Genomic DNA, 11,094 nt, shown 5'->3' on the forward strand with positions numbered 1-11,094 from the left:
GAGCAGAATGCCTCAGAAAGCAGTGAATTGGACATCACTGGAGGTCCTGAAGAAACAAAAAAAATATTCATAAAGAATGATAGCAACAACTCTGCCTTAGGCCAGAGAAATAGGACCAGATTACCTCCTGATATGTTTTCTAGCCTGATTATTTTATGATGGATCTGGATAGTATGCCAGTGGTTCAATAAGTACTGCTGCTAGCACGAACTCAGTGAAAGTGTGTTTATCATTTCTGCATTGGACACTCCCTCACACACACATACACATTTTCTGAGTATTTAACTGAAAAGCAGGTTTCAATAATAAAACTTTGCATTCACATGTCTAACACCTTTGCACCAAAGATATAAATGCAGTTCTGTGCCCCACAAATCTAGCTAGGAAGATCAGTGGTGTAAAGAACCTTTGTAGTAAGTGGAAACACGCCTATGCTATCATGTGTTTGTTAAGAACATACCCAAATGATTTCACTGGGGTTCTGGGCCAGTGTTTGACCACATGCAAGAGGTTGCAGTCTCAATCCAGACAGCACTGGATCACTGTATGCTATTCAGCTTTCAAGTTTTTATCTGTCACTGTGAAAATAGCATGTGATGATCATACACTAGCAGTTCAATGTCTGCATCCATAGACACCATGGAAAAACTGTTCTGAGAACTGTGCATTGCCTATTTATTTCATTAAAGCATGAATACAAACAATGGCATCCCAGGGAAAAAAAAGTATTAACATGCAGACATCTCCTGCAACATCACTAATTCCCTATTCTTTTTTCTTATTTAAAGTAGCAGCTACTGTACAGGAAAGAAGTGAAAAGTGGAATATTACTCTGTTTTATGTGAACAGGAAACCTATCCACAATTCAGAGTCCCCAGCTCTGGTGGTCAAAATGAGATGGAAATAGGTTTATGATGTCACTTGCTTAGCTATGTTCAGGAAATGAGCTACTGGATTTGCTAGCCTGTTAAGTTCTCCTTATTTCCTGTTGTCTTTTCTTTCTAGAACATAAATGAAAGCCTCCTGTCCCTCATCCTGCCATTCTAATGATTCCAAGGACAGCAGGGAGACCAGAGCTTACACCTTCCTTGGCAGGCCATCTCCCTGATGTCAACATGAATTTAATAAAATAGTTCTTTAAAAAAAAAAAAAAAAAAAAAAGTGGGAATATAACAAACTGTGGCTCCCCACAACTACCAAATATAATATGCCACATGTGGTATTGATAACTTTATTGATAGCTTTGCTCCTAGTAAGCAGCAACAGTGACTTAGTATGTGTTTGTAGAGGCAGGTTTGGACAACACATGCCCATTCTGCTATGCTTCCAGACTGTTGAGAAGCCTCCATGCTCTGACTCAACACATGTGGCACCTCTTGTAACACCAAACTGCTGTGCTGCCTTGGTCCAAGAGCCACATGTTACTGTAGACAGAACACTGCATGGGGGCACCCAGATGGAGGATTATACTGAATCACAGTCACTGCTGTTGTGTGCTTCCCTCATGTGCATCCCTTTACCCTGGGCAATACAGAGATAAATACAGAAATATATGTACAGACTAAGTGGCCTGTATGCAAAAGACTGTACTGTCTTGTACTGCAACTCTTACTATATTAGGTTCTTACAGGAACCTTGCAAATAGGAGCTCTATGCAACTGAACAAATGTTAAACAGGACTAAAATACAGGACCTCCAACATTTTTACAGCTGAGTTTCAGGGTTCACATAATTTCTAGATTTGTTAGGAAGAAGCACTTGTATATCCTCCAGGCAAAACACAGGGCACAGCAGGAAATAATTATGAACATAATTAACACATTAATATTTTTGGACAATAACTCTTAAATGAACTATTAGCAGAAGTACATGGTAGACATACTTCCCTGGCACAGTGAGACCTGGATCAGCCATATCTACATCATTTGCACTATTCTTTGGTTTATCTCTTCTGAAATACTTCTCCTTCCTTTAGGAAATGCTTTGCAAATATATTCTAATTTTTTAAGTTGTTCATTCACCAAGTTCGAAACTTAAAAAATATAAAATATAAATATAAAAATAAAAAATATAAGTTTGAAACTTAAAAAAAATACAGGACATCTGTATTAAATAGTAACAGCAACTTTGCTGTCATCATCCTTTCCATAAAAACTTTCCACACCCACACCATAAAATTTTCAAAATATGTGCAGAAATTACTGTAAAAATGGTGTGTAACCATCTGCTCCTGTGACACAACAAAAGAAGGGCTGAACTGATTCATTGCTGTGGCCAGCAGGGTGTGCTTTTTGCTTGTAGTTGTGAACAGTTCTACCTGGTGGCAAAATCACCAAAATCACAGAGGGGTTTAATACACAGCAGTGCTTCACCTGTCCACATCTCACCTTCGATCTCATATGGAATACTTGCATTGCCCACCCCCAAAATAGCAAATGTCTGCAGCCACTAGTATTTACTTACAGTAATGGCAATAAAAACTTTGTGGTTTTATCTAATAAATAAAACAGTTAATTGAATCAAAGATTTCTTGTCACTCTGCCCAATTTTCTCTTGTGTCTGGAGTTGTGTCTTCTCCTGGCTCCCAGAAGGCTTCAGGTAGGCTCTCAGGAAATACATACTGAAAGATGCTACACTATTAGACAATGAGGCAGCAACTATCCAGTAACACTGCTTGTTGACTTTTTGTCTAACAATAAACAGGTGTGTAAGACATAAGAATACAACAGTCATTATTTTTATGGAAGTACTTATCTTTGCAGCCTTAACACATATCTGTACACACATCTGCTTGACTTGTACCTTAACATTAATGTTATAAATACATCAGCATGTGTTTTATTTGGGTTACTATATCCTCAAGGGCAACAGTATGTTGAATCAAAAGCCGTAAGATATACTACATAAAGGTGGTATACTGCTCTGGCAGTCAACAGGAAGTCTGAACCCTAAAATGCTAGGTAAGCATTGACACACTAGTTGAAAAAAAAAAAAAAAAAAAAGGCAAAAGACTAGATGGGCAATTTTCCAGTGTTCTGGGTTCTGAATATTGCAAAAAGAGAAGCAAAACAAGGTAGGAAAGACTTCTTCCAGAGCAAGTAAAGAATATTTTGTTTGTGGTATCAAATATGTTGGAAGTTAACTAGCTGCAAAGCAGCACCTTACATACAGCCTTCAAGTCTCTTAACACACTATATATGAAGGGATCCAAATAATGGGGAAAGATGCATGGCTATTAGTAGGATCAGTCTGAATTCATACCTTCTGTGAGTGTGTATGGCCACATAAAACTCATGAAGTCCACCAGACCCCTATAAAACTTTCTGTTTCTCCAAGAAGAGAGAAATGACCCATTGTGAACACAACTTTAGTGTCTTACCGTTTTCCTCATGGCAATACTCCTGTCCTGCAATGCTGCATCTCCGAAAAACCATCTTATTTTCAGTGAGGGTTCCAGTCTTGTCAGAGAAGATATACTGAATCTGGCCGAGGTCTTCAGCAATGTTCAATGCTCGACACTGAATTGTTGAGTCTGTTTTCTCATGGTAAAAATCAATGTCATTCTGTATTAAATAAATTTGTCCCAATTTGACAATTTCAATTGAAACATAGAGAGAAATTGGGATCAAGACCTACCAAAATAAAACACATGGATTAAATAAATCAGCCAAAGAGCTACTTCAAGGACATAAATGAGATCAGAATATGACCCGTGTTCAAAGCAGACCAAAGTTACCTGTAATAAAATGATCATTGTCCAGAACATATTGAACCCTGCCAATGTTGGAGGAATCGATTTCCCATCTGGCTCAGGGACGTTAAAAAAAGGTATTTCCGAATACTTACTTAACCAAATTCCATGGCCTTGAAAACAAGAACAAGAGAAAGTGACTCAGTTGTATGTAAACCGAATCACAGTTTAGGGTCATGGTGTTAGCTGTTCTACTCTACAGTTCTTTCTAAGCTCTTAAACTACCATTTTATCTCTTGAGATTTTCATCAACAGGAACCCCATTAAAATTAATGAAGTATCAATGTACACATGAATAAATACATTACATGCATTTCTATCAACAGCACATCTACACAGCCCATCTCAGAACTAAAGGAGTACTAACTACACTTGATAAACACTTTTTTTTTTCCCCCCACAGAAAAACTGCTGGCAACTAATTGCATTATCCTTGCTTATCCAGGCTTTAGTTAACCTGTGAACAGCATGTCACCATTATTAACTGTAGTCTGAAGAAGTTTTCTTAAACATGTTTTAAACACCTTTTTGATTTGTCATAAAAGTTAGTCTGTTCAGATTTACTCAAGCTCACTATTTCATCAATCCCTAAAATATCGAGGCCATACAACTCTAGTCATGCTAGGACTCTCCCCACAATGCTGTACATGCATCTCATATTACCTGAAAAATCTTAAGAGAAAGTAGGAGTTTTGCAGAGCAATTAGTGACAGAAAAGAGAAATGAATTGGTGAAATAGGTTCCAGTCCAAAGAACCTGCACCAGGAACATACTTCTTGACCACACTCCAGATTAAGCATGACAACATGAACTAAAACCTGGCAGCATCCCCAGCCACTAGGGAATTACACATGGATAAAGCCAGTTTCCAAGATGGGCTGTTAAAATTAATCAGCCCCAAAATAAAACACTAAGCATTGTAGGCTGAGAGAAGAAAATAGCAGGAATCTGCTGATTCTCACTTACCTATTGCACCAGTTATACACATCAAAATTAGAAGCAGAACACACCAAAGAATATCAGTGTTCACTTTTCTTTCCAATTTACTGCGCTTGTAATGAGGGCCACTGTTATTCAGCATGGCTTTGGTTTCATGACCTGTAATCATAACACAGGTTGAAATCCTCTAATAGCAGATATCAGAAACACAAGTGCTTTATATTTCTAAAGCTCTGGGAAACAGGACATTTCTGTTAACTAATATTTGAACGGAGATTATAAATGTGAGCAAACTACAATATATGAATTCTGTCATAAAGAAAACTGAACAAGTTAAACCAAAATCTGTCATGTACACATTAACTTTTATGCTATCAATAATCTTTCTTTCTATAGAAACAATCTCATTCTTGATGTTTTCTATATTATTTCATATATTTTGTACAAAATCCTGCACCTGCATTACAATTATCTGGCTGGATACATCATATTAATTAGTTTAAAAAGCTCTGCTCTTTGATACAGAACACTGAAGAACAGCACTAGATTCAGTTTTAGACCAGAAAAAAAATCCTAAGCAAGCCACGCATTTCCACGTCCATTTCAAAACCTGGGTTTACCATCGCAAATAACAATTGCAGACAAGGACCTGTTCACAGAGAGCAGAGCTGGCCTCCCGTGAATAATAAGTAATATCAGTTTTTTACATTGTTAAACTGGAAACAAACTTAATCCAGACATGCATTCTTAACATTTCTATCTACAGCTGCCTTCTGATGCATTCAAGCTTTTACTCTGCTAATTCCTCTGTGTATGGTATTGTTTCTTAGGGCACACAACTATCTTGTTTACAAAACAATCTGTGAAAGCCAGGGTGGTTCACTAACCTGCATATACCACTATGCCTACAACAGCTTCTGTGTTTCTTATTGTGCATCCTCGGAGCAGTAAGTTTTCCTTGCTGAGGCCCACTCGATCCTTGTTTGAATGCTCACTGAAAAAAGAGCATATTATTTCAGCTGTAGGATTCCAGCAATTACCAGTCAGGCTTTGCAAAACTGTTAGGGAGAAGATTCCCCAAAGAAGCTGCTAGGCACTCACTGCCATTCTGACATTCCCGATTGAACTTTTCAAAAAAATAGGGTAACATGCATGCAGATCACCTTTGAAAATCCAGGCATGTAGGCACTGTATTAAAATTTCCTTATGTTTACAAGCCTAACATTTGGCAGCTGGCATATGAGAAGTAGGCAACACTACTGAAAAGAGCTCAAGACAAACACTGGAAGCCTGAAGGCCTAGGACTTCTACTTTGATTGCCAACATCAGAAAAAATTCAAACAAAAATATAAAATCCCATTTTAAATATACTGTGAGCATCGTTATTCCTGTGGCATACTTCCAGTGCGGGTAGGCCCACATTTTGTCAAAGTGTTTCCTCAGAGACTAAGAATTATATGTATTTATTTTCCTTTTCGTATTTCTAATGTGTCAATGCCCACAAAGAAGAATATAGACATTAGAACTCTCAAAAACTGAAAATCAGTCACCTTGTTAAACAGTATTTTGTTTTCCTACTGTCTATAGAAAATCATAAACCCATAACAAGAAAAGACACAAACAGCCATGTTGGCCAAAAGGAGTTTGATCAAGTCATTGATGGTTATGCAAAACAAATCAGAGTAGGAGAGGAAGCCAGTCATTCCCATTTCCAATTCTGACCAATGCAGCTTTCCCAATCAGGCCATGGTCCAGACAAAGTACTGTAGGTATCATGTTATTAAGACCAGATTTGAAACAGCTCTTTCAAATATAGAATACACAATTGCAAAACAGCCTGAACTAAGATGCGGAAAATATTCAATACAAAATACAAAACACTAGTGGGCTTTCCCAGTTTACAATCTGCTGCTCAGAAAGCCCTTCTGGAGCCCTATCTGTTGGGCCGCACTCAGAAATTTAGTGGTGCAAACTGGCTTCTATACATACCGTCATTTTTTAAAGTAAACATTACAAGATCTCTGAAAATTAGTAAGACCACCAAAGCAAATGACAACAGATTAAAGAGACACCAAGCCTACTTACACAAAGCCTCGGAAGCAACTGAGGTCGTTGTTAGGACTTTCACACTCTATTCTACTGGAAAATTTTTCTGGATCAATTTCAGAGACCTAAATGCCATAGAAAAAAAAAAAACATTCCAGAGAACTCAGACAAAATGTGATGGAACTTAAAAACATAATAAATTAATAGGTTCAGATATTACTATCTAACAATTTATCTTCAAAACTGTAAGTTGCTGATGACCTGCTACCCGGCATAAATCATACTCGCACAGCATGGAAGGATACATGATATTTCCTAGTAAATATCAAACACTGGCAAATATCAGATGGAATTCCTGATATTGGAACACTGGAGAGGAGAAAATGGGTGGAAGAGTGAGGAAAAAGAAAAAAATGCAGTTAGAACATCTGAAAAGTGGAGATTTCCCTTTTTTTCCATGATAAGGAAAAAAAAACAGAGGCACTGTCTTCTCTGCAAGCAGAATTATCTTCCAAACAGCCGTTGTTTCCAATACCGTGATTGGGATGTTATCTGTGCTAACACAAAGAAAGAGGTAGAACTTTCTAATGATGTTTGAGCCTTACCAGTTCTGACGAAAAGGCTGTTATGAAAGACTAGAAACAGATTGTAAATAAAGAGCAGGTGAGCTCTTCAGTGAAGAGAAAAGCCAAGCAAAACAAATATCCTCTATTAATAAAGCATGAAACCTGACAAGAAGTAAAACCAAAAGGCCTTATCTTTGGAATTACCTGCAACTGCACTTGCAATTTAATTTCAGTTAATGGCATATGAGTATGCCTCTAGCCTCTAGAATAACAGAGCTGTTTCCAAACTGAGTACCTTACACTAACTCTTTGGAAAATAATTGGTTCCGCTCTTTAGAAAAAAAAAAAAAATGACCAATTTAAGGTTTCAAACTCCAAGGATAAATCCGTAATTCACAGGTGTAATTGAATACATCTTGCACATAATTACAGGTCTCTCAGAAGGCCGCACTCCCACAATTGGGAGACTACATACTGGCAGAATAGCAACTGTGAGGTTAAAACACAATCCCGTCAGTAGAATTTGAAACTCAGAAGACATAATATTATTAACATGTGCTTTGTTGGCTTGATTAAAAAATAATTTTTTTGCTATGTTTTGCTGTATTGATTTGTTGCACTGTATTAACCTGAAGTCAATATGAACACAGCCTTAGCCAGATACCTTCAGCTGCTTTGTAAATGTAATTAACTATGAAAGACCTCTCTCTCCACTGACCTTTCTCATGTTTATTTGTACAGGAAGTAGCAACATTTCTGTGAAATGTTAGACAGTATAATTGATTCTCGCTTTTCAAGCATTTCACATTGTACAATGATAACACAAAAAAGAGCACAAAGAGAGTAAGAACTACCCCCAAAAGGAAGAAAAATAGCCAAAGCAGTTGATTCTTCTACAGCCTGGAAACTGTCTCCAAGTATGTATTTCTAGTGAAAACATCTTATTTTTGATGGATAACTAAACTATTTGACTTGGTCAAACAATTTGTAATAACAGTAAAGGTGTTAGTAGGAGCTTCTTGCAGTATACTTTGAAACAGCAACCACAGAAACTCGGGGTGTAACCTATAGTGGGCACAGAAGTTATCTCTACACTCTGCCAGTATAAAACAGAGGTGACAAAAACTGAGGTGGACAAAAACCAGAGGTGGACAAGAAAGTCCAAAAGCAGGTATCTTGATATGGGCACTCAGATCTTCCTGGACTATAAGTTTATGGTCTGTATTTCTTCATTATAATCTTAACTTTGACAAAGCAAATATTGAGAGTACAAGATTTTGCACCATTTCTTGAGATGCTTTCCTATGTTTCCTGGCACAAAAGAGAAGATTTTCTGTGACAGAATTAAAATTACTTGGATTTTGTGCAACAGTCCCTAAAGAAGGGGGACAGTAAAGATGGGAACGGAGTAAGGTAGCTGAGAGTGACAGGCCCTGCATCAGACTCTCTTACTGGAATGGGGAGAGAAACAGCTTCCCAAGGCCATGCCTGCTGCTTTGGCTGCGCTGTGCTCCTGACAAACAAAATGGTTTGATAACATGGCATGGGAATGGGTACATGACCAAGGTGGAAGAGGAGAGCTGGCAACTCTTTTCATCAGCTTGGCTTCTTAGGCTGCCTAGAAGAAAAGGACAGCACTTTCCACTAAGTTTGAGGATGCTGCAGCTAGGACTGGATTCAGTCATCGGCCATGCTGGCTGAGAAGGAACTGACCAGTGCAGTCCTATGGCTTCTTTCATAATGTAACAGGAAACATTCACTGCTCACAGTGACTTAGTGCTAATGGCATGTTAGCTTCTTCAGGCCAGTGAACCTGTGCTTGGTTCAGCTAACCATATGAGGTGGAAGGAAAAGGAGATTAATGCCTTCTCAATGGGAAGCAACATGTGAGTATCTTAAAAGCAGCAGAGCAACGTCAGATTGTTCACTAAATAGCTCATTATCCTCCAGGAGCAGGTCCTCAGCTGTTTTGCGTATTTCTCTAAGAATGTCAAGATGGTTGGAAACACTGTGTTCTGTGCCTTGTTACCTGCTGTTACCTAAGAAGCCTCAAGTTATTTTCCCAATTTCTTTCCTGTTGTCACTTAAGCATTAAAAACAAACTAATAAAAATTATGCTATTCTAAGTTGCCAAAAAATAAATTTGACTACAAGAGTTTCAGCTCCTGTTTCATGCTTTCATTTTGCCTTGCCTTCTCTTAAAGGAATCTCAAGTGCAAGAACACGTGCCCCGCTGATAATCTTTTTCATTGTATTTCTACTTGCTCAGTCACAAGGCAGTAGGACGTAACACACTTGCAAATAGGTTAAATATTTTTAGTCCTTGTCTTCAGATGTTCTTTAACTTGATGTAGTTTATTCCTATTCTTCTGAGCTTAAGAAATGGAGAGGTCAGTCAGCTAGCCTCTTACACAGAACTGCCAGTCTTATTCACCCTGAGTTTATAAGGACAAAGCCTCTGGCTGAATCTCAGTTGGCGGGCCCCTAGAGGTCTGTGAAGTTGACCATGGCTCTACATTCAGAAACCATGCAGTCCTCACAAGGAGACTCTGCAGTGACCTTTTTTTTTTTTTATTTGAGGACAAAAATGAAGAGTCACGAATGGTGAAGGAATTGTCACTTTTTTGGACAGTATGACTCTTCCTAGCATTTTGGTGCAAGTTTTCTAGAAACAGAAAGCAGCCTCTTTCTCAAGTGAGACTGAAATCAGACCTTGGTAGCAGGAGCTGGTGTGAGATCAGGGCCACCTCAGTATGATGTAAGCTTGTACAACCATTTGACTTTTGCCTTGTGGAATGATATGTATATACAGAAAGATCAAACAGTCCTTCCTGCCTTATTGTTTTAAGATTAAATCAGGAAAGAAAATAAAAAAAAATTAAAATGCATGTCACTGTAAGGTGATTAGAAATAGCTTTGTTCATGGATATCACATCATGCCTTTGGTATTACCATACTTGCTAAGTAACAGGGGAGTCTTAATGCACAACAAGGTACTCTTCCTCACTTCCTCATCACTGCTGACAGTTCAGGTAATTTTATCTCCAGAGGACTAAACAGTCTGTTACTATGGATAGCACTGAGTCTCCCTGCTGTTGTTTTCAGCATGGTGTTTCAGCAACAGAACTCAGTGCCAGGTGTGCTGAAGACTGCAGAAATGCCAGGATTCTTTGTTCTTTTGATATCATCTTCTTTGTGCCAGCCTCCAGCATTTTGTCTGCTAGGTATAATACTAAGTATTGTACAGAGGTAAAAACACATTTGCAACATGAAAAAATGGTGAAAGAGAGATGATGAATGCTCCTCTCTCTAGGTCTTTATACAGCACAGAACTCCCTTCTATAAAAATGTCAATTTCTCACTCATGACATGATATGCACCACAAATGACTTCTTGGCATTTACCTGAATAGTTATTTTTACTGGCTTGCATTACAAGAAATAGATCGATCTCTCTCTCTCTCTCCATGTTAAGTGAACACACAAAGATTTGCTCCAAAATAACTCAAGCAACAAATTAGAAATATGTTACCTAGTTATTTTATTTTCAGATGGGGATTGCTGAGCTATCAAGAATTAGGCAAATCTGGAAAGCTGGGTTTTTTTTTTTCCGAAGTTGACCATCTGTCATGTCAACTTTCTTACACCACCAGAAATGCACAATTATCACCTGCTCTGAATATCCTCTCACCACCTGCCTCTGCTTTAGGTTGGTTTCTCCATCAAGGCCTGCCGTTTCAATGTAACAGATCCCATCCAGGTCACTAGAATATAACAGCACCATGTCAGCAGG

General features: G+C 38.2%; 1 protein-coding gene across 1 annotated transcript in view; it reads right to left on the reverse strand.

Annotated features, from left to right (window-relative positions):
• ATP10D (ATPase, class V, type 10D) overlaps positions 1-11,094 on the reverse strand; it is a 34,824-nt gene that overhangs the window by 20,204 nt on the left and 3,526 nt on the right. Inside the window, 6 exon segments of the mRNA XM_010291473.1 lie at positions 3,380-3,632; positions 3,737-3,864; positions 4,718-4,849; positions 5,578-5,684; positions 6,776-6,861; positions 10,972-11,094. The exon segment at positions 10,972-11,094 is cut by the window's right edge and continues 21 nt beyond it. Of these exon segments, the coding sequence (XP_010289775.1) occupies positions 3,380-3,632; positions 3,737-3,864; positions 4,718-4,849; positions 5,578-5,684; positions 6,776-6,861; positions 10,972-11,094 (829 nt within the window).

This window comes from Phaethon lepturus, unplaced genomic scaffold, assembly GCF_000687285.1.
Source record: "Phaethon lepturus isolate BGI_N335 unplaced genomic scaffold, ASM68728v1 scaffold7150, whole genome shotgun sequence".
Taxonomy (NCBI): Eukaryota; Metazoa; Chordata; class Aves; order Phaethontiformes; family Phaethontidae; genus Phaethon; species Phaethon lepturus.